Raw genomic sequence first — 24,999 nt, forward strand, 5'->3', positions numbered from 1 at the left:
AATGGGGTACCGTATATATTTTTTGGTGTTTGAGTTTTTATGGCTTTTGGGAGGGTTTAAAGGAGATACGGTACGGGTGTCGACCATGTCTCTCGAGCCCCATGCATGATTTGTGTTTCAAAAGTAAATATTTTGGTATTCGGATATTGCACTTACTTTACGTACTTAACTGTTTTGCCAGTTCTATGACTTATTTACCGCACTTCATGCTTTATATACTCGCATATTTCGTACCGACCCCCCTTTCTCGGAGGCACGTTTCATGCCCCGGTACGGACGCCCACTTTGGTGATCCGCCGGCTAGACATCTACTCGTTTATTTTGAGTGCTCCTTTTGTTCCGAGCCTATATTTTGGTACGGACTTTCCGTCGTTTATGTATATGTTCATTCGGGGTACGGCGGGGCCCTATCCCGTCATATGATTTTGTCATTACTCTTAGAGGTCTGTAGACATATATGTGGGTTGTGAATATTCATTGCACATTCGTATGTGTTCGTATGATTTATGTTTTGGCGGTCCCATTCGCCGTGGCGACCTTGTCGCTTGCGTTTGTATATATTTTGGGATGTTGTGCTTTATGATAGCCTTGCGCTTTTGTGATATATATTTGTACATGCGACAATTTAGGAGACGACGTCCGACCTCTCGTATATGTATGAAGTTATTTATCTTGATCGATTAATGGGTGTGTACGAGTGTCCAGCTCGGGCACTAGTCACGGCCTACGGGGTTGGGTCGTGACAATAATAATGAGTTTGGAGAAAATATTACTTACCACTAGAATGCATGGCACAGATTCCAATTTTTTTTTCCTTCAAGCTTTGGCAAAAATGGAGTCAATTAGAAAATGAAAGAAGAAAAAATAAAGGGGGGGGGTGGGGCGGGTTTTTTCCCGTTATATTTTATACACGTGGCAAAAAATAACAGGTCAAATGCTCCCTCACGCGTTGCTTGGTCGTGTAGTCACGCACAGTGCCAGATCAGCGCTAAAAGGTCACTAAAATACTGAAAAATTAAGACTGGGGGGTAATAGGTCGCCCGCAAAGGTTGGGTGCATCATAATTAATCTGGCTATACGTTGGGGGGAGTTTTATGTATTTTCCCTAGAAGTTAAGAATTAAAAAGTGGCGGAAGAAACAAACCGAAAGCGCTAACATTATCGATGAACCACACAAATACGACGACATCTACTTATAACCTATAAGGAACACTATAAAATAAATACTTATATTCGTTGCTTCTAAAAGAATACTTTTTATTATAAAATTTTATTAAAAGCTAGAACTATCCAAATTAATAAAATTGGAATGGATATTACAAGTAGCAAGGCATCAAGCCAACGATTGTATCAAGATATGATAGTTGGTGTTTAAAGAATATTGTTATCATAAAAATTATTAAAAACTAAGGGCAGCCTGGTGCACTTACATAAAATAATTGTCATATAGATTTCAATGACAACGGGGAAAGGGTAATTATACAAAAAAATTAGTTAAAGAATTTGCAAAATGAAGTTATATGTAGAGGCTATCATGGCTTATTGGAATAAGAACTTCAAAATTTAGAAAAAATACCATATACAATATACAAGAACCCAGTGCAAACCTATTCTTCTTAGTGTAGTAGCGTTCGAGATTTTATGTTCTTCTTCGTGTGTTCGAGATTTGATGTAAGGTTTAGGTTTTAATTATAGCCCTCCCTATTTAAATTCATCCCAAAGCAAGGTCCAAAGTTAAAATATCTAATGCTATGTATTATAAACTTTGATATATAAATATATTTTCTACATATATGTTTATTCGGTTCGGTTATGTTTTTCTTCGGTATTTTTTATAAAATAAAAAACCCACCCTATTAATTCGGTACGGTTATAGATTTATATTAAAATATTCGGTTTTATTAGAAAGAACATATAAATCGGTTCGGTACAATACGGTTCGGTCGGTTCAATCGATTTTTGAAAAACCATTGACACCCCTAACCGTGGCTGCTGAGATGTCACCCACATCATCCTCATGATTCATAACAGTGGAAGTGATTGTATAGTATCCACCACTGGCGATCTATATGCCTCAACATGCTATTTAAAAAGAAAAAGCGAATGAGGATACATAAGTGATAAAATTACAGCTAAGCTCGACTAAATTAGTCAGCTTTTATCATATACGAACATTGAGGTCCTAGGTCGATAAGTTACACCTATTTTATGTGATATCCCAATTGTTCAAGCCTTAGCATATCCATTTTAATTCTCAAATACCTATACGTAATGCGTTGCTTAGGCCTCATGACTATAGATATCTCAATGGATCTCAAGGGAGCAAACGAGCACAAATGTGAAGCAGCAGAAGTTCAAAAGTCAAAACTAACTTTAGTCTGCAATACAGTTACCCTTCGGTCCACCCTTTTAAATTCTAGATTTATTCATATCTACGGAAAACTTAATAATATGGAATCAGAGAAAAAGAAGCAAAGAGAAGAAAATCACGTAGCTGCTGAAGTTGGGATCACACAATGACTTGGCTATATAAACCAGTCCTAGCTCAACTATAGATCCTCTAGAATCAATAGTTTGACAAACTCAAAACCGTTAACGAGTGAAAATGACGATAATACTTACAACATTGCTTTCGTGTATAAGTGGTTTATCATATGATTGATTAGAAACTCCCCGTGTAATGATGGTAAATCAAGGCTGGTGATAGAATCTCTTATTCACTTATAATCGAGGGAAAGCTGTACAACAAGCTCTTGAACATCCATGATCTAGGATTAACATTCTCACGTGCTCAATGAAGTAGTTAAGCATCAGTCCTGGAAATAGTTACATAATTATCTGCTAACAATAGTTAACCAAATTAGCAAGAAAATTTGATCTCCTTATGCCCTTCTTTTTTTCCCCAATAACTCAGGTATTAATCAATATGATATTACAAAGTTGTTAGGCCACAATCAATATGAATTCAGGAAACTTTCTCAAATTGTGATGAGTCAAATTTGCAGCAATATTCACAAACCTGCATATCCATATCTCCAGACGCGGAAGCAACTTTCTGCCATATTAGAACTTATATTAGGATACGGTGGATTATTGTGAAATAAATAAATCTTGGATTAGTAGTTTGAAGTAGGATGGATAAATGTGTCACTAGGATAGTCTTACTGCATATATAATAAATTCAGAAGTAAAACTAAGTAAAATGCAGATATTAATAATTAATGTACCTATCCTTGCACATAGTTCCACTGCTTGAGGCTGGAAGATTGTGTAGGGAAATGCCTGTTCAGCAGTCAAAGTACAAGACAAACTCTATCAACAATAGAACCATAAGAAATGATTTGTACTGTGCTTTATGCAGATAACAGACGACAGGCTGTAAATATCAGAGGCAGTCTACACATTTTCAATCAAACGCATAGACCAAAAAGAGGAAAGAGGTAAGTTACTGCACTAGGATGCAAATTAAGTAGAGCAATCTCTAATGTTTTCTCATTGTCATGACAATGAAAGTTGTTCATCGATGTGAAAAAAAAATTAGTAAGAATATGAGGGAAAATAATATTTTGATTCTAGATTTTTTTCTTTTAAATTCTTTAATATCTTATATGTATACCGACAAAAATTGATATCCATCTCAATTAACTAATTGTTCAGATCCAAACATAAGAACCATTGTTGAATATATTGGATTTTTTAAAAGTAAAACTAATAAAATATTTTTATTAAATTAATTAAAAAATATATTATAATTTTTTATATTAAGAATTATAGATAAAAAGAATTGTTACAAAGAAATCAAAATTAAAAAGATATATGTTATATCGTAAATCACCAAATTTTAATTCCGCAATGAAAATATAAAGTAATACATTTTATAAATGTAAAGAAACAATAATCAAAGAATGCAAAGGAGAGTAAAATAAGTAAAGTATTGACAAAGAAGGAAAATAAGGATAAAAGTCACTCCCTCCCTTAACTTTTACTTGTCCACGTTGACATATCAGGAGAAAAAAAAATTTCTTCTTATTTTACCTTTCACATTAATTACTCATTTTTAAATCATTTTCTAAGACTATTGAGACTATACACTAATAAATATGGATATTATAATAAAATATATACTTCATTTATTAATTTTTAAAGAACGTGAAAAATCAAAAGTGGACAAGTAAAAGTGCACGGAGGGAAGAAATATGTGTAGGAGAAGTGGATATGTGTATACACGAGAAAAGAATAAATACTTAGTACTATGACATATGTCCAAGTGGGATAAAAAAGTAGTTGGTTAAGGTACACAATGTATATAACTTTTGGTACAAATTTGCATTACTATTGTTCGTCCTCTCTTCACGTTTAAAGTATTGACAAACAAGAAAAATGGGGATAAAAGTCACTCCCTCCGATCACTTTTACTTGTCCATATTAACATACCGAGAGAAAGAAATTTTTGTTCTTATTATTAATTTTATCCTTCACATTAATTACTCATTTTCAAATCATTTTCCAATGCTATTGAGATTTACACCAATAAATATGAATATTATAGTAAAATATATACTCCCTCCGTTCCATATTACTTGTCACTTTCCCTTTTGCACGCCCATTAAGAAATCATAAATAAAAAAAATTATTTTACTATTTTACCCCTATCTCTCTCCGATAAATACATTCTAATCAAGATTGACTATATTCAAGAACATTTATTATTAAGGGTAAGATGGGAAAGATTTAATTAATTTTACCTTGATTTTGTAAATGAATAAATAATTTAGACATATATTCTTAGTAATGTGGCCAATTAATGTGGGACGGAGAGGATAAGATGAGAAAGATTTAATTAATTTTATATAATTTTGTAAATGAACAAGTAATTTGGACATATATTTTTAATAACGTGGCCAAGTAATATGGGACGGAGGGAGTACTTCATTTATTAATTCTTAAAGAACGTGAAAAGTCAAAAGTGAATGAGAAAAAGTGCACGGAGGAAATAAATATGTGACGGAAAATTAAAATTGAAGTGCATACGTGTATACATGATAAGAGAATAAATATTCAGTACTATGACATAATAATATATGTCCACGTGGGATAAAAAAATAGTTTAGTAATGTGGCCAAGAAATATGGGACGGAGGGAGTATTTCATTTATTAATTCTTAAAGAACACGAAAAGTCAAAAGTGAACAAGTAAAAGTGCACGGAGGAAATAAATGTGTTGGAGAATTAAAATTGAAGTGCATACGTGTATACATGAGAAGAGAATAAATATTCAGTAATATGACATATGTCCACCTGAGATAAAAAAGTAATTGGTTAAAGTGTATAATTTATATAGCTTTTGGTACAAGCATTCATTATTGTGTTAGTTTCTCTTGGACCCTTACATATAATAGGAAATCATTTATTAATTCTTAAAGACCGTGAAAAATTAAAAGTGAACAAATAAAAATGCTAACAAATTTATATTCTTGAGAGTCGTGATGAATAAGAAGGAAGCAAGTATTTGCTGAAGAAAACCCCTAGAAATCAAGGGAAGAGGTGTTAGGTGGCAAATTGAAGGAAACATGATTTGTGAGTGTGTCCACGTGCTGTGCTGAAACAGAAATACAATACATGTGTGAAAAGTGGCATGATAAATTCAATGACCAATGAGATTGGTCCTACAATTGACATTGCTCCCAGTACAATATTTGATAGCATTGTTCGTACACATTTATATATAATAGAAATTAAGCAAAATTAACTAACTTTTTAGTTATAAAAAATAATTTAGTGATATTCTTTATACTAAGATAAAGTCGAGAGACTTTTTTAGTATAAAATAAATTTATTAACTTTAGTTTTTAGTAATAATTAAATGATCATCATGAATTAACTTGGGACAATTAGCAATTGAATAGGTTAAAGCTTTGATAGGATGATCAATTTCTTTTCCTTATCTTTTGGGTGGTCGGTAAAGTGAAACGCCTCTTTCTTTCTTTTTTTTTCTCTTTGTAAAGCAAAAGAGGTGGAAACAATGATTCAGGTTTCAGTACATCAGAAGTTCATGCACCTTTTCAATATATTGATATCTAGGACTAAAAAAAGAAGCCTAGAGCCCGTTCGGATTAACCGAAAGAAAATGACTTTTAAGCATAAGTGCTTAAAATATTTTTTAAATATTAAAAATTATTTTATAAAATTATGTGTTTGAATAAAAGTGTTTAAAGAGTTTTTAGAAGTAAGAGTAGTATTGAAATTAACAAAAAATATAAGAGATAAAAGAATAAAGTTGTTGGTTAAACCAAAATGACTTTTAAGCTAAAAAATAAGTTGGGGTTGAGTAAATTCTTGGTTTTGACTTATTTAAGCACTTTTTAACTTAATTTAAACTTTTTTTTATTTTATCAAACACCTAAATAAATTAAAAATGACTCATAAGCTGATTTGACCAACTTATAAGCCAATTCAAACGGGCTCCTAGTAAATTTCGACTTTTTAACTCTTTTTCCCAAACCTTTTCAATCACATTGTTAAAAGAATAACTTCAGGAGGGTAACGTGTTAGCTGACTCAATCCTATTATAATATTGAATTAATAATATTTAAAATATTTAAGATTATCTATGTTTTGTTTGGATCAGTGAATTAAAAATGATATACGATGCATAATCTCTATCTATATATATAATAAACTAGGAATAGAAAAGGTGATGTGACACCTCTCTTTGGCCAAGAAACACAATTATCTTTTTTCTTTTTTTTTTGACATTTTCCCCATTTTTCTCATTTAAATGCTAAGTAATAAACAACTCAAAAATCAATAATTTAATTCTCTTAATTATATTAGATGTGCTTAAGTGTATTTTTTTTTTTTTGCTTCCAAAGATGAATCAGACATATGAAACGGTGTTTAAGTCTTACAATAATTAATCTATATATAATATAAAACTAGGCATAAGCAATCCTATGTGGCACCTCTCTATGGCCAAGAAATACAATTATCTTTTTTCTCCTTTTTTTGACACTTTTTCTATTATTTCCAATTTATGGCCTTTGTTAATTATGTTAAATGTGCAATGTAAAAAAAAATTAAAAAAAAAAAACCATCTTTTTAACTCTCTAATTATGCTGAAAAACTTTAAAGTGATATTATTATCCCGTAATCAATTGATATTCTTAATTGAGTATTATGCTCTTGGCCTTTCTCCCACCTTTTCCCCTTCAGTAACATATGTATTTAACAGCCCTTAAGGCCTTAACTACTACTAATTATTTCTCTCCTCATTAATGTAATTAACATCCCTCAACCTATTACTAATTATTTCTCTCCTAATTACTACTAATTAATTCTTCTCCTAAAGTCCCTCTTTCTTCCTCAGTTTCAGACCTATTTCTACTTCAAAATCCCAGCCTTCAACCACTTCACTGCTGGTCCAGGTACTTTTTCTTCTTCTGTCCTTCAGTGCTTCTTTCTCTATGGTTCATGAATTTTGGATTTTCTTAATGTATACTGAAAATTGTAGTGCCAATTGTTATTATTTACATCAATTTTAATTATTTTTTTTCTACTTTTCATTGAAATTCTTAATTGAAAATATTAGGCTTTTGAATTGTATTTGAAGCCTTTTCCGGCTTCAATTGCTTGAACTGTGCTTAGCGAGACAAATTTATGATGTTTTTCTTTCTCCTTTTTAAATTTCTTGTGGTGTTTTTTTTTTTTTTTTTTTTTTTTTTTTCAGGTTGATTAATGTGTATATTTGGATTATTTTGCTCACGAGGATATTGTTAAGTCGTTTTTAATTAGTATTTTCTGAAGCAATTGCGATTAAGAGACGTTTAAAGTCTATCATAAGGAGTGGTAATTGATATATCAATTACCTTTTTAGATGAAGATGTTTGATAAAAATAGAAAATTAAAAAGATTAAAAAAAAAAAAAGACTTTGCCTACATAATTAATTTCACGTGAAAAGGAATAAAGGTCAAATTATATTTTTATCATTTATTTTATTAATTTTTTTTGGTGCATAAACCATGTATAAGGGAAAAAAAACTTTTGAAGGAATGAAGGTCAATTAACTTTATATTACTTTTGAATGATTCCTTGCTTTAAGTTCTGATCAATTTTGTTGTGCCTTGGGGGAAAAAAAGTTAATACTCTTTTGTTATTAAAAGTTGGAGTGAGTGGTATACGAAGAATCTGAAATACATCACATTATCATGCATATTTTGACCTTTTATACCCTATACATAATCGTAGTACATGTACAATTTTATGGAAATTACATTGTATATACTTACCTAACAATACTTTTGTCGTGTCGGTAGTTTTTAATTTAAACTTATTTAATGAGATTTCAAAGTTTCTAAAAGTGTCTAATGGGATTCTAATATTAGTAGATTAAAATAATTTTTTTATAATTTATCTTCTAAAACAAGATGAAACTAACGTAAAATATCAGTAAAAAATGAAATTAAAATCTAACTCTTCTTTTATCTATAAAAAAAAATATCCAATTATAATTGAATTAAATGAGAAAGAAAATTAAGTGTGTTCAAGGTTTTAATTTTCTCAACTCATGTAAGTATTTAGTCATCTATTTTTTTTTTATCTTACATTCTTTTCCTCAATTTTATTCTATTCAGGGATGTCGATTAGGAATTAGGGAGAGTCTCACCAGATCTCTTCTAAGCACAATTGTTAGAATTATAGAAGTATGAATGGTGCTACACGACTAATGTATGATGAGAAATTGAGTTTTTAGGAATTTTTTCCACATACTATCAGGATATAGCTAACAAATTTTGTAATTTTTACTCCGGGTAAACTACTTGCCTGAATTATTATTAGTATGATATTAATAGATGTGATTTTTATAGCTGATATTAATAATTCTCATGGTTCTTTTTTATCTCTCAAATATAATCTAACTAAAAAAATTATAGCATAAATCCATTGGTATTTTTCCACGGAATAGCCGCGCGAAGCGCGGGTCAAATTCACTAGTTAGCTATATAACTCATTGTCGTTATAACTCTTCTCCTTCCCTGTACAAATAATAATTAATACCATGGACTAATACTGAAACTTTAATGTTACGTACTAATATTGGATTGGTTGAAAATCTGGAAGAAAACTCATATCCATAAAATTCTGCATTGCTGTGGCTTAAATTTCTTCTTTCTCTTTTGTTATTAATTTTATTTTATTTGTATGATCTTTTTGTAAAAACCTAAATGTCACCTAATTAATTATCTGCATAATTGTGACTCCATTACCAGAGGATAACGGCTGCTCCGTTACGTGGCCATAAATTTTAAGCTTTGTATCTAATTTGAAGAATTGAGGGGACATTATAGTATTACGTTTGTAATTTTGCAGCTCTTTTGGTTTTGCTATAAAAGAAAGGATACTCACTTCAGTCAGTATTCATTTACCATTTACTGTTTGACTAACTTCAAATTTTCTTTCATTCTTTCGTGCTTCGTTTGTTGAATTCTTCATATTCTTTTCGTTCACATATGTCATTTATCCAAACGGCAAAATACACCAAGAAACAACTGTAAGCCTTCAAGGCTTCAAGCCCCAAAAGATCTGCATCCACGGGGTGAAGAGAAGCAAAGAATATTAGTAATTGATTCAAAGATTTACATTTTACATTTGGTTAATTATTCTTCTTCTTTTTTCACGTCCATTTTTGTAACAAGGACGCAAAAATTTACTCGAATATGCGGTGGATTTTCGCAAGAGAAGACAGTTCTACTTTCAAGGATAAATAGGCAGTTTAGAAATCACAAAAAATGTATTTATATGCCATTGATTCATTAAGAAATAAGGTAGATAAAAATATTTCTCTTCTATGTATAATATTTGTGTTTTTATTTCTTTGTTAGACACTATTATCTTTTAATTCTTCAAAAAGGTAACGAGTAATTTCTTTCTATTGCAAATTGTTGTGAAAAACTTTTATGTGGATATATTGCAACAAGTAGTGAGTCAAATGTTTAATTTTAGATATAAATATATTAATCACCTTATGTTCTCGCATTTAATCATAATTTCATGTCGAGGTGTTATAATCATTTGATTTAATTAAGGTTGAAATTCTTTTAGTATCTTTTAGTTTTTACAAAAATCTATGTTTTGGTTATCTAATTAATATTTAGGTGTTAATCCCTCTAATTCAAAAGAAGTGTCTACTTAGCTTTTATCGCACCCCTTAAGAAAAACACTAACTCCAAGAAAAAAATAGGTATTTTGACTAAACTACCCTTAATCAATAAGACTCTTGCTCATTTATTGTCTTGAATAAATAGGGGCAAATCCGAAAAAACAAAGTTAACTCCTTTTTTATTTTGTAAGTGGACACTGATTTTGAACCAAAATAAAAAGGCTAAGTGTACACTTATTTTGAACTGGAGAGAGTAGTAATGATCATTTCGTAAATTATTACGCTCTTTTGTGAACGCGCGAAGCGCGGTCAAGTATCCTAGTTTATATATAATATAAAGCTAGGCATAAACAAGGTGATATGATATCTCTCTATGGCCTCCATTGCTATTTATCTTTTTTTAACTTTTTTTTTTTTAGTTTCCCCATTATATGCTATGTTAAAAAAAAAATCAAAAAAAAAAAAAAAAAACACTCATTAAATCTCTTAATTATATTAAATGTGCTATATTTGACTCTCCCTGCAACACATGTAAGAGAAACGATTATCAATTCTGCTACATGATAAGCCTATTTCTCTTTTTTCTTATTCGTTTCCCCTTTCTCCCTATTTTTTACCTCTTATTATAAGAAAAAATAAAAGCTTCAATTGTTGCTACTTCAACTCTTCATATTCCTTAATAAATACTTGCAAACAAAGAAATTTGTTGCTGGTTTATTTTTAATTTAATTTAATAATTGCATCTTTAATACACCAAGATATACTGTTATTGTTATTTACAAAGAATTTGGATAGTCAAGAATTCCAAAACAGCTAACAGCACGGGAACGACAAAGAATGGTAAGCCTCCTATTGCCTTCATTTCCTCCGTTTTTTCTCCTTTGTAACTCCCACGATTTTTGCTCATTATTACTATTATTTATTTCTACGTCCATTCTTCAAAGAGTTTCAAACTTTCCCAAGTTCTAATAGTATTTATATGCAGGTTGTGCACAAGTAAATTCATAATTTTTCTTTCCTTCTCATGAATTCTCTTTCTTTCTAGGTTGGCTTTTCAGACATCTCATTCCTCAAAGGTAATCAAGCTTTTCTTATTTTATTTGACAAGTAACATTGTATTGCGGGTGCTTAAATACTCTAAAGTTGTTAACCTATTTTTTTTTTTTTCAAGGGCCATGTATGACATTTGAGGTGTCTAAGAGATGGAATTGTATGGAATAGTTTAGAGTCATAAAAAGGGCTATGGAAGAGAGAAATTATATTTCTCACAGCATAACAAGAGAGAAGAGACGCAACATTTAGATTACCTGGTCAAACTTAATTTTAAGACAAGCAAATGAGAATGATGCACAATCGTTCGTGAAAACCCAACATGAATGATCAAAAATAACAATTGATATTCTTCGAGCTTGACTTGTTGAGCACTTTCTCTACAAGCTTTCCTCGGTCTCTTTATCTTCATTATTTATTCTATACTTTTACATATTTTTGTATTTTATTAATTGTTCAACATTGATTATTTTTTTGAACATGATAATAACTGAATTATTAGTGCCTTAGCAGTTCCTCTTGTAAAATGATAACTAACTAATGAATATTCATTTTGGCTTTAAGCCTTTTAGAGTTGTAAGATTTTGAAAAAGATAGTCAAGGAATTCATCACTTGCTCTTCAATGTATTTATTTATATTCTTTTTCATTGCTATATATATATGCTTTTGGAATTTGCTTTATTCTTCTTTCCTTTTTTTTTTTTGACGTTCCACATAATAAAATTTACTCTTCCAACTTGCAAAATGATTTTTTGATATGCATATGCCTTGCATTTGACTGTTTTTGAAACTATTAAAAAAGAACATACAAAATTGAAGAGCTCATTATAGTACATATATTGTTAGATTCATTTGTGTAACAAAGATGCAAGAATTTATTCGTGTACGTTGGTGGATTATTGGCAGAGAAGAATGCTTCTACTCATAAGAATAAATAATTTCTCCAATTTAGAAGTCACAACTTATTTTTTATGTGTGATTGGTTCATTAAGGAGAAAAAGATATAAATATTACGCAAGAAAACGACCAAAATGCTCCTCAATATATGGGGGTTGGACTATTTTAGTCCTTCATATATACCACATAATCGCAATAGTTCTTAATGTATGAAAAATGTTCATTTTAGCCCTTCTAATATAACAGGTAATCGTAATCGAAATAGTTCTTAATGTATGAAAAAAGTGATCATTTTAGTCACCTTAAACGTAACGGTGCAAGTCAAAAATCTAAGTTTAACCAACACTCACGTGAGGGAAGCAAAAACTACGTGTGCGCATGCCTGCAACAATGGGGTATACATTTTTCTTGCTTTCCTTATAACTTAGTTTTCGTTATTGCATCAGGAGACACAGTTGGGTTATGGATTCAAAGGCAAGAACATACGTCAATATTGGTAGAAGAGTTTCCATTAGAGGTAGCAAAAGTTGACTTTTCTTCTCATCATATAAGATTTGATTATGGCCAAAAGGTTTCAGTCCCATTTTTATGTTTTTAAAAGATTTTCTTACTTGCGTCGTTATTTTTAAGATTTAGGACTAAATGATCAATTTTTCATACATTAAGGACTACGTGTTATATATGAAGCACTAAAATGAACATGTTTTCATACGTTAAGGACTATTTTGATTATACTAAAATGATCAGTGTTTTTATACATTAGGGACTATTTTGATTAGGTGGTATATGTGACAGACTAAAATAGTCCAAAACCCATATATTAAGGACCATTTTGGTCATTTTCTCAAAAAAAAAAAAAAAAAGTCTTCTCTCAATACTTATGTTGTCATTATTATCTTTTAATGCTTAAAAAGTGCAAGGGATGATTTCTTCAGTTGAAATTTGTGGTCAATCTTAAATGAATATTTAGCAATAAGTAATGAAGTTCACTTTTAGATGTAAATGTTTTAATCAGCTAATGTTTTCCCGTCAACCCTAATTTTGATGTCATTAATAAGGTGTTATCCTTTACTTAATTAAGGTTAGAAATATTTTTAATCTCTTTTGGTTTTTACAAAAAAAAAAAAAAAAAAAATACTTTGTTATTTTATATGTAGGTATTAGTAAAGATCACTTCCTAAATTTAATACTCTTTCCATAATCGCGCGAAGCACGATAAGGTTTCCTAGCATAACGCATATACATGTGTTTGATCAGTAATACAGCTTCAGGACTAGATAGCGTTTTTTAAATCATCCTTCTGTAACATGCAAATTTCTGGACTATATACTCTAGTATGTGTTCAAATTGATAATGTTAAAAATATTTACTGGTCATTTACAGATCTACCAAAGCTTTAACAATAGTGGTATCATTCCTGGGTATATATCATTTTACTGAATATCATACCAGTTTTTATTTTCAGATTACCATTTGCTTTAATCCTCAAACTTGTCAAATTACTATAATTACTCGATACTCTTCTCCACCCTTTGTCACCTCGTCTCCAGCTGGACACCAGCCTCATCTCCTTACAGAGAAGAAAATGCAACTTCTCTTTTGTAGCGTGTCACCCTGCAACACTACACTCAAGTTCAGCCATTAACAGGAATGGAATTATTGTCTTTCTTGAGGACAACCTTGAGAAATCAGGATAATGCCTGAATCATCCTAGTAGTACTCTTACTTACAGAGTTGAAGTGCCTACTTGTTATTTTATATGTAGGTATTAGTAAAGATCACTTCGTAAATTTAATAGACTCTTTCCATAATCGCGCGAAGCGCGATCAAGTTTCCTAACATAACACATATACATGTGTTTGATCAGTAATACAGCTTCACGACTAGATAACGTTTTTTAAATCATCCTTCTGTACCATGCAAATTTCTGGACTATATACTCTAGTATGTGTTCAAATTTCACTGATCACTGATAATGTTAAAAATATTTAGTGGTCATTTACAGATCTACCAAAGCTTTTAACATTAAACACGGATTTATCACTATGAAAGTAAGTCAATAAACTTGTTGAGCAGCTAGTCAAATTACTCAACACTCGAGCTATAAAACTTAAGTTCTTATATAATCTCCTTATCGATCGCTTGGCTTAAAACTCTCAATATTCCTCAGACATAGGAGAATTAAAGGGAGAAACAAGAACAAAAGAAAAAAAAAAGTTTAAGTTATATATACAACGTTAATATAAGAAATATTTTACACCATCAAATTATCTTTACCTATTATAACATGTAACTTGTCTTAATTTAATTTCAAGATTACAAATTCCGCATTTTAAAAAGACTTACATGTAAATATATTTTAGGTGACCTGATGATGTAAAATATTTCTTACAACAACGATTTATATAACTTAATCTCAACAAAAGGACATACCCCACAAGAAGATAACACTAGCTTTCCTACTACAATTAATAGGCAAAAACCCTTCTATTTGTGAGAATTAAGAATTAAGTAGGTTTAGTAACAGGGTATTTTTTAGCATTCTTGACAATCTTAGTAAGAGCTGCTTGACCTAAATCAAGTCCACAAACATCAGCTAGCTGAACAAGATAGAGCAAAACATCAGAAAGTTCCTCCTCCAAATGTTCCTTATCATCTGATGTCCAGTTAGGTAGCCCTCTTGCAACTTCCCCTTTCCACTGGAATATCTCTGATAATTCTCCCACTTCTCCAACCTGTTCAACAATCAAAAAAGAAGAAGGCTAAGGTTCTTATAATACAAAGTATTATTAGTTGTACGAACAAATTAAAGTTCCACATTGTTAGCTGAAAACAAAAGGAAGTTATAGATAATGTGTGAGGCCTTTTGGGAAGAATCATATGGAGTTGGCCCAAACGGATAATATCAGTCGACATGTTAAGAGTACATGTGGGATGTTTAAGCCCAACAAGTACATATATATGTACTCTATTTTTGATCTAGGGTGAATTTTGTGGGTTCAAATGATGCTTTCTGCTCGAACGTAACTATGTACATACATAGAAGCTGATGCAGCCATATTATATTTATTGCTTTTTGCTTGAACTATGAACGTACACAAAACCATATGCAACCATATTATATTTACAGGGTTCTATTGAATACAATATTCTCGACATGAAACATAGATATATATATATATGTGTGTGTGTGTGAAAAGTCACTAAATCAACAAACGTTAGATTCTACTCAACCTACTAAGTTTAAATCCTAAATCCGTCTCTATGCATATTGACATAAGCAAAACGAATTTTAAACATCTATTTATAATAAGATCTCACTCGTTCTTGGCGGTAAATGATGGATTGGCATTTTTAGACATGTTAAGAGGCTTACCAAAGCTAGGAGAAGGTTCCTCGGACTGTGATACTGATCCCAACCTCTAACTCTGGAAAATTCTGCAAGCTTATCTCTGAGCTCCTGAAGAGAGACATCCTTCATGACTTTTCTAGCATACTCATGAGAATTATTATTCTCCATCTTCTCTCTGCTTAATTAGTTATAAGTGGCAGTAGTTCATGTTTCACTCTGTCTCCTTACCTCACTATTTATAGACAACCATCTATTGGTGCATATAGCTTTTTATTTCTATCTTCAAATTGGTGGTGGGGTTTTAGGAGATGGGAAGCTGAGTTTGTTGCCATCAACTTATGTTAAAACTGCTGTTAGTTAGTGGAGGGACCTTAGCTTCTTTCAATACAGTAATCACGTGAGGTATGGCAAAGATGTTTCTGTGTTTCTTTCTATGACTTGATATCACTCACTCTCTTTCTCACCTGAAGAGAAGGTCCATAATTTAGATTCTATGGGTTCTAAACCTTAGAATAATGATCTCAAGTGTTAGTAACTAAATTCTAAATTTAATTTGTATGCATATTTAGTAGATTTTTAACTACATACGCTCCCTCCATTCTGATTTACGTGACATGTTTCGGATTATGAGAGTCAAAAATGTTTTTCTTTGGTCGTGACTTTTTGATATGCCTTATAAATAGTTTGAATTATTAATTATAGTGATTTATAATACTTTTTACATAATTTTCAAATATTTAAATTTTATTTTAAAACTTTTTAGAATTTCACGTCCGTATTCACAATTGAAGTTGAAAATTTTGACTCTCGAAATCCAGAGATGGAGCAAAAGTCATAGATAGCCCCCTAAACTTTTTCACACATTCCTCATGACTACCTAAACCTAAGATTGTTCCAATTTGATACCTAAACTACTCTGGATTTGTACCACATAAGCACCTTTTGCCTGCATGGCACCTCGTCTGTGCTGCACTCAAACTGGGCGCGTGAAGGGGTATTTTGTTGCTTACATGGCAACTTCCAACGTTAATATTAACGTTGGTTAATAATTTGTCCCCCAAATCTAAAACCCCAAATTCTCTCATTTCTCCCCCGTTTCTCTCTCTTCTTTCTATTCAATTTCTGTCTTCCTTCTCTCTTCTCTCTCGATTCGCTGTTGTTGCTGTGTGTATTCTCTCTTGTTGCTCTGTGGATCTCTCTTGGTTCTCTGTTCTTTATAGCATTGTCACAAAATTCAGGGATTATAGATGAAAATGCTATTTGTAATTGTGGTAACTCTTGTAATGTCAGAATTTCGAGGACAATTAACAACCCATGTCGTAGTTTTAGGGAGCCATGAGGAATATGTGAAAAAGCTTAATGAGCTATCCCGAACCCATGAGTCAAAACCTAGCTCCGCCCTGCCCCAGCCTCAATTTTTGCTAGGAATATAGCTTTCCTATTGGTCTATTAAGGGACAATTTCTTTTTCGACGTTAAATCTCTATCAAATCTCACCTACACTTGTTTTCTCTTCCCAATAGTCAATTTGGATTTATCTCCTTCAACTTGTTGGAAGGTGGTGAATAATTTGTTAACTTTCTTCTTTTTTTGCTTTGTTTTGATGTTACATGATTATCATCAAACTTATTTGTCCCTTTTTTACTTTTGATCGTGGAGTCTAGTCGACTAACACATGACAGACTCATAGCAAGAACCCCATCTGCGGGACTTGAATCGTAAATTTCGGATTATGCGGCTCTTGTCTGGACAATATGCTGGGTGTTTTTATGCCAATAAAATCCGAGTTAAAAGCTTATATGACCACCAACTTTTTAAGAATTTGTCCATATCAGTCATATTCAATTTAATTTGTTTTGTTTTTAAAAAGTTTTCAACTTTGCAGTAAGTTCCTCTATAGTCATTCAACTTTGTTTTGTCTTTCAAAAGTCACTCAACTTTGGGTAGGTGACTTTCATAGTCACTCAACTTGGGATAATTGGCCTCCATAGTCATTATAGCCAGAAATTTAATTTTCGGTACATATTTACTAACGTGGCAGTCATAATTTTTTTTTTAAAGTATCTAAAAAATTAAAATCAATAAACAGATTTATTTACTTAGGGTCCAATTCATCATAATTAGTGCATATATAAAACTAAAGTTTAGAATATTAGTCATCATTAATATATAAAAATAATATACATAGACAATATATCTCAAGTAACATTGCAAGGTATAAATAGTAAGCCAATAAATATAAAAAAAATTCTACCAATTAAATGAGTGAGCCAATAAATATAAAATCAATCATAACCTCTAAAATATTCAAAGAAAAGGTTCTTAATAAGAACTTGAACGAGGATTTTATAACCTTATGGTAAAAATGAACTTGAGCGGAAGTGGCTCCCACCTGGGACTAGAGGCTAGAGCATTGTCGAGACACATAGCAAATGTGACATGATCTTGACTAACTTTTGTGAAAGTTAGCAATAGATACTTATCTTTTGTTGGGGCCCACTCCTGCTCAATTTTTTTATTTTTATTTTTTATTTGGTAAGGGTTACTCCCTCCAGATCAAAAAAAGTATCTACTTGACATTTTTCTCTTAGGTCAAAAACAATATCCACTTATCAAATAAAGAAAGAATTAATCATATTTTTTTGGATTTGCCCCTATTAAGTGTTATATGATCAAATCCTAATGCTTATTTAATTAGGGGTAGTTTAGTCAAATTACCTATTTTTGTCTAGGAATTAGTATTGTCTTAAGGCGTGTGCAAAAGACTAAGTGAACTCTTTTTTTGATCCGGATGGAGTATAAAACTCCCGCTCAAGTTCTTATTAAGAACCTTTAATCTGAATATTTAAGAGGTTTTGATTTAGTTTGTGTTTATTGGCTCATTTGTTTAATTTGATAGAATTTTATATTCTTAGAATAATTTTTTATTATTATTTATGCCTTGTAATATTACTTGAGATATATTGTTTAATTATTTTTATGTATTAATGATGAATAATATCTTAAACTTTAGTATTATATTTGCTAATTATGATGAATTGGATCCTAAATAAATAAATTAATTATTGATTTAATTTTTTTAAGATATTTTTTAAAAAAAAATTATAACTGCCACATCATTAAATGTACCGGAAATATTTTTCCGGCTAAAATGACTATGGAGGTCAATTACCCAAAGTTGAGTGACTATGAAGGCCAATTACTCAAAGTTGAGTGATTTTTAGAAGACAAAACAAAGTTGAGTGACCATAGAGGCCACTTACCCAAAATTGAGTGACTTTTGAAAGACAAAACAAAGTTGAGTGACTATTGTGGCAAAGATGAGTGGTCATATAAGCTTTTAACTCAACAAAATCCACATGGAGTTTCCCTGTTTGGACTTCGTGTCCAATTTTCATAGGACTTAACTTATATACATGGAGGGGAGTTTTGAAGCAACAAAAAATTTATCTCCGTGTGACCTAAAATTTTCGGGCGAGCTGTCGAATATATTTGCAGGTAGGCTGTTTATATTACAACCCCATTTGAGGTGCGGGCTGACCTTTATTTGACTTACATACATGGTGTATAATTTTATTACTCTATAAGTACGTTTATTTATTGTAGCACGATACTTGTCTTATTTTACAGGTCACTAATTGCACAAATCAAGTTACAGGTTATAGTAGGTTACCTAATAGTAACTTTTATTCTATCTGTATATTTGCCTGTCGCAGCAGGTTACATGCGATTTGATAGTGTATTACACCGTATTGAGAGTTAAAAACTAGATTGAGAATGATTTTGCGGACTGCAGGCTTATGTTGTGCAAGCAATGTTTATCTTTCTCCAATAACATTTTGCCTCTCTCTGTGGGGCAGAGTATCTTTATAGGATGAGATAAGATCTCACGTTTGGCAAAAAGAGCCTATAGGAGGCTAATTGTATTTTGTTTTTCCTACTGCACACATATGCCATGAGGTTACTACTTTTCATCAGAGCCATTATACTTTGAAAGAATATGGAGCAGCTTTAAGATAATCTTGTTAAATAAATGCCTAGAACATACTAAAAAGTTGTAGCAATTGCCTAGTGCAGGTGATCCCTAGAATGACGCACATGGTGTGCTATTGTCGCTTTGAATGAAGCCCACACAATTTCCCCTAAAAAGGCCTTACACCATCAAGAGTGTCATTACACCTAATTACATGTACTTTCTTTTTCTTAAGCATACGGAAAAGAGCTAGAACTCTTCTGTTAGCAGTGCTTATATATCAGAAAGTGACTCGAAATTTCACCCTTAGTGAAATCGCACAAGTATGAAGTCAGCCGAATGCATGTTCTGAAATTTGGTTACATCTTAAAAGGCAATCCTAAAGTTTAGGACCCGTTTGGCCATAAGAATTATTCACTTTTTTCCGGATTTTTTTTTCACTTTTTTCAAAAACTAGTGTTTGGCGATGAAAATTCCAAATACAACTTAATGTTAAAAACTTGTTTTTCACAACCAAAACATTGTTGAAAAAGTACATTTCAACAAAAAAAAAAAAAAAAAAAAAATACTATTTCCAAAAACTATGACCAAACACAACTCCAACTCCAACTCCAAAATTCCAAAAAAAGTGAAAAGGTTTTTGATTTCTATGGCCAAACGCCTACTTAATGTATATCAGTATGATGCTTAAACCCTTATCCACATTATTCTCATGGATGATGAAGCCAGCCTGATATGAAAATCTGAATTATATTAACAGGCATCATGACTTCGCTGCAGCAACGAATAATATGGCGTTGACAATTGGTGGCTGTGCCTTGATTATTTTTCACTTTTTTCCGGAAAACGTTTTCACTTTATTTAGAAATCAACATTTGGTCATGGAAATTCCAAAAGTAATTTGAAAAACACCAATAAACTTATTTTCACTTTTAATACATTCAAACAACTAAATATTCTTTGCAAAAACTATAACCAAACACAACTCCATCTTCAACTCCAACTCGAAAATACCAAATAAAGTGAAAAATATTTGGTTTTCATGGCCAAACGCCTACTATTTTCCATCGGAAGTGGTCCGGAAGTTGACTTTGGAGACGACTTCTGTTTGCAGTTGCAATTTGCACAGTCCACTCTTGCTGGAAATTGGACTTTGAATTGCTCTGGGAAACTTCTGTACCTGACAGAGGCAACAATCTTGCCACCTACTCTAGTGTAGCTCTGTACGTGGGTCAATACTTGTCTGCTTCAATTTCATAGCAAGAATCTTAAAAGTTAATTCATCTCTATATCCTTGACAACATTTTGTTATCCAAAAAAACAAAATTGACTACATTTTCCTAGAATAAAAACTGTTTTACAAGAAGAATATGCTAGGAATGTTACACATCTGTGAAAAACTATTTGACACCTTGCTCTTGAGTTCAAAAAAGATTCCATCATAGTAATGGAGAAGAGCTACGACTTGATCCAAAGCTATGGTTGGATCGGCTGGATCCCCTTTGGCTGGTAGGAATACTAATCAACATATCTAGTACCTGCTTCATGTTAGGCCGGTCATTCGGGGTCTCAGCCGTGCACCTTATTCCAATTCTAAGCAACTCACACATTTCTTCTGCTCCCTCTGCCAGGCCAGATACCAATAGAGCAACTGGTATGATGGCTCTAGTGAACCCTTTCCTTCCGTCTCCCATTACCCTTGTCGCCCATTCAACTAGACATTCTTCGCCCCCATCTATAGCATGCCTTCCCGTTGCTAGCTCCATGGCTAGCACCCCGTAGCTGTACACATCTCCTTTTGTAGTGGCCTTCATTGTCTGCCCATATTCTGGTGCAACATAACCAATAGTCCCTGCCACCATTGTGCTAACATGAGTATGTTCAGAAATCATGACCCTAGCAAGGCCAAAATCTGTGACTTTTGCCCTTCCGTCCCTGTCAAGAAGCACGTTACTACCCTTGACATCTCTGTGGACAATGCAAGGGTAGCAATCATGGTGCAAATAAACTAAAGCACGTGCCACGTCGATTGCCGCTTGAATTCTCCTCTTCCATGTAAACCTTGTTCTATCTGTAATGACGTCGTCTAAGGTACCACCTTCCATGTATTCATAGACTAGAAGTTTCTCTGATCCATCAAGGCACCACCCATAAAGAGTTACAAGGTTTGGATGAGGCCAACCGGATCCATTCCCACTGAGCGCCTCCATTTCAGCTCTGAACTCTCTTTCTCCCTCAATTCCCTCCCTCTGTAGCTTCTTCACTGCTACTTCCCTTCCATCAGGCAAGTCTCCACGATAAACTATCCCGAATCCTCCCCTCCCTATAATTCTATCATTCGAGAAGTTCCACGTGGCCTTTAGTATGTCAGAATGTGTGAAGCTTGTTCTGTCCAAACGGATAACCTTAACATCATCAGAACCCCGTGATGAGGTTGCACACAGCCGTGATGAGGATGCACCAGTACTTGATGGCGAATCATGTCTTCCCTCTGTATCCTCCAGTAAGTTTACTGAAGAACCCATTGGGGCTTTTATAAGGAGGCAAACAAGGAGTGACATGACTCCAAAGACTAGGAAAGCTAGTACTAGAGCCACAATTACCACAAGTGCACCCACCTTTGTGTGCTTTTTGTGATTTTCATTCGTGTTTCGTTTTGTGTTGTTCGTAGAGTTGTGCATGAAGGATGGAAGACGCAACAACGGATCACCGAGAAATGATGACTTCTCAAATGTAACCAGTTGCCCGATTTCTGGTACGACTCCATATAAATATGGGTTGTAAGAGATGTTGAACTTGTTCAAATCATGCAAGTTACTAAGGCTAGTTGGGAATGGACCAGAAAAGTTATTAAATGATAGGTCAAGGTTCTGTAAGCACTTAATATGGCCAATCTGCTTTGGGATTTCACCAGAAAAATTATTCTGTGAAATATTAAGGACTACTAGGTGCAGTTGTCCAATCTCTGAAGGAAGCCTGCCAGAAAATTGATTTGCACCCATATGCAGCATACTCATGTTCTGCATTAAGCCAATCTCAGGAGGGATCTCACCAGACAATTTGTTATCACTAAGTTGAATATAGCCGGGTACCTGATTTGTTCGAACATTACTACCAGGTTCACAGACTGGCATTAAACGATCTCCTATAAACAACCTATCCCCCAGGATTCTACAATTCTTCCCTATTAATAGGGGATATATAAAGCTAAATGGAGGGTAATCAGCTGGTATCCACCTCTTCATGGCAAAACAATCCCCTGAGCCAGCAGCAATCTTTTCCTTTTCCCTATTCAATAAAAAAGTAGGCATTGGATCTGAACCAATATTCGCTAATTGAGGAGGAATTGGACCGGTAAGTTGATTATTCGCGAGATTCAACCATAACAAGCTGCTGCAGTTCCCTAACTCCGGTGGAATTTCACCGCTCAATGAATTGTTTGCAAACATCAACCACAATAGTGACTTTAGCTTCCCCATACTTGGTGGTATTGAACCGGTTAACCTATTAGAGGAAAGATCAAGAGCCTGAAGTGCAAGAAGTTCTCCATATTCTGAAGGTATATTGTCACTAAACTGGTTGTTGGCAAGAATCAAAAACTCCATACCTTTCATATGAGAAATTTCAACTGGTAATGGACCGGCGAAGTGGTTATTGCTCAAGTCCAACCGAGAAAGGTTTACCAAGTTTGGAATTCCCGATGACACTATGCCTCCAATATAAGAGTTCCCATGCAGCATGAGAAATCTTACCTGTGTCATTTGCCCGAAAATTTCTTGCATTTCTCCTCCAAAGTTGTTTCTACTTAGGTCCAGAAATATCAATTTGCTTAGACCTGAGAGAGTGTCTGGAATATCACTTGAAAAGTTATTACTTCCCAAGCAAAGTTCTTTAAGACTCAGTACAGTTCCAATCTCTCTAGGGATTGACCCTGAAAAGTAGTTACCCCACAAATTCAACTCTACTAATCCTTTACAGTTCGAGATGGTTGTAGGCAATTCTCCAAAGAACAGATTTTCTGATAAGTCCAAAACTTGCAAGGAACAGTTTTGGGTGAAAATCCAGGAAGGTAGAGGACCACTGAAGTTGTTGTGAGACACTGAAAACACGTTAAGCATATCAAGCCCGAATGACAGATTCCCTGTCAAATAATTGTAGCTCAGATCAAGATACTTCAGATTCATGCAACGTTCAAATACTCTTCCAATCCCACCAGTGAAATTGTTGTTAGAAATATTTGCAACAACTAAGTTGTCACAAATCTCAGGGACTGTTAGCCAATAAATCCTGTTCATCGTTAAATCAAGAACTTCCAGCTTGTTCAGTCCAGTCAAGTTGAGCTCACCAACAATGATATTGTGTGACAAGTTCAAGAATTTCAGGTTTTGACACCGGCTTAAGTCTGGTCGAATGGACTCTGAAAATGTGTTCTTGGACAGGTCAAGATAGGTCAATTCTGTTATGGCTGAGAAATTATCGAACAATTTCCCAGACAGGTTGTTGTCCGAGAGGTCGATTCCAGTAACACGATTGATGGAAGTATTGCATGAAATTCCAGGCCATTTGCAGGGTGACAAATCTGTAGGATTCCATTGAGTATATTTAAATCCTCTCTCAACAGGATTTTGATCCTCAAAAAATGACTTCAAGTTCAGCAGCAATTGCTTGTCAGTCTCCAGTGAGTCTCCACAAACAAGCCTACCTATGATTTTACAACGTGAAAAAAAAAATAAAAAAAAAATTAAGTCATGATGCAATAAATACAAGTAAGTCTTGCAAATCACCAAAAAAATAAAGAGACATTTAATGTTGTTGAACAACCTTTTTTTTTTTTTTTTTTTTTTAAACAGGGAACATTCTTTAAGGAAATGCTTGGTGTTGGGAGTAGCACAAATAAGCCAGGTCCTACTATTTTACTAAGTGAAAAAACATCAGTCTTGCTGCAATAAATGCAAGCCTGATCTCAAAAACTCAAAAACCATATAAAAACTTTACCTAATTTTCACATGTAAAAACATCAGTCTTGATGCAATAAAGCAACTCTGCTCTCCAAAAACCATTTGAAAGTTGTTTAAGAAATTGACTCTTTTTACATATATAGATCAAGATTAAACTTGATTATGTAAATAAATCAGCCTCTAATCTAAGATTGATCAAATAAAGCTTTCAAACATATGACATGAGGATATATTTGCTTCAATACTTTAATGTTGTTGTAGCTAGTATTGGAACAAGAAAAAAGATAAAAGGGGTGAAGTATACAAACCTGATATGAAAATGAAGAAATTGAGTAATGCAATGGGAAGAAGAATATGAGATTCCACTTCTGACATGATAAGTGTCCCGGAATCTTGTTTTCCTCCACTTCTCCTCTAGATCTTTATTTCTTCTTTGTATTTAATTACTGAGGGGTCAAATGAGTTCTTGTTCTGTCCTGGTGGGAATTTTAATGCAAAAAGAAGAATGCTTGGTTCCTTTATTTAGGAACAATATCAAATGCATGTGAGGAATAAACCTAGGAAGATGTGGTTGATGAGTTTCAGAGAACATGAAGGTGGACCAAAACAAATT

General features: G+C 32.9%; 2 protein-coding genes across 2 annotated transcripts; both read right to left on the reverse strand.

The window, feature by feature from the left end:
- Positions 1-14,434: 14,434 nt before the first annotated feature.
- On the reverse strand, positions 14,435-15,861 carry LOC132052383 (uncharacterized). The gene is made up of 2 exons (XM_059443896.1): positions 15,481-15,861; positions 14,435-14,839 (listed from the first exon to the last, which is right to left on the reverse strand). Exons 1-2 carry the CDS (start codon positions 15,622-15,624, stop codon positions 14,612-14,614), a joined length of 372 nt encoding a protein of 123 aa, XP_059299879.1. The 5' UTR covers positions 15,625-15,861; the 3' UTR covers positions 14,435-14,611.
- Positions 15,862-20,404: 4,543 nt separating this feature from the next.
- Positions 20,405-24,999, reverse strand: LOC132052382 (probable LRR receptor-like serine/threonine-protein kinase At1g74360). Its single transcript, XM_059443894.1, has 2 exons — positions 24,695-24,999; positions 20,405-24,130 (listed from the first exon to the last, which is right to left on the reverse strand). Exons 1-2 carry the CDS (start codon positions 24,759-24,761, stop codon positions 20,868-20,870), a joined length of 3,330 nt encoding a protein of 1,109 aa, XP_059299877.1. The 5' UTR covers positions 24,762-24,999; the 3' UTR covers positions 20,405-20,867.

The sequence above is a fragment of the Lycium ferocissimum genome, chromosome 4, assembly GCF_029784015.1.
Source record: "Lycium ferocissimum isolate CSIRO_LF1 chromosome 4, AGI_CSIRO_Lferr_CH_V1, whole genome shotgun sequence".
In the NCBI taxonomy this organism is placed as follows: domain Eukaryota; kingdom Viridiplantae; phylum Streptophyta; class Magnoliopsida; order Solanales; family Solanaceae; genus Lycium; species Lycium ferocissimum.

Excerpts from the sequence above, each read along its gene's own strand:
- LOC132052383 (XM_059443896.1), bottom strand. The coding sequence starts at position 15,624 with ATGGAGAATAATAATTCTCATGAGTATGCTAGAAAAGTCATGAAGGAT. Across the intron at positions 14,840-15,480 it reads GGAACCTTCTCCTAGCTTTG|GTTGGAGAAGTGGGAGAATT; the intron begins GTAAGCCTCTTA and ends ATTGTTGAACAG.
- LOC132052382 (XM_059443894.1), bottom strand. The coding sequence starts at position 24,761 with ATGTCAGAAGTGGAATCTCATATTCTTCTTCCCATTGCATTACTCAAT. Across the intron at positions 24,131-24,694 it reads TTTCTTCATTTTCATATCAG|GTAGGCTTGTTTGTGGAGAC; the intron begins GTTTGTATACTT and ends GTAAAATCATAG.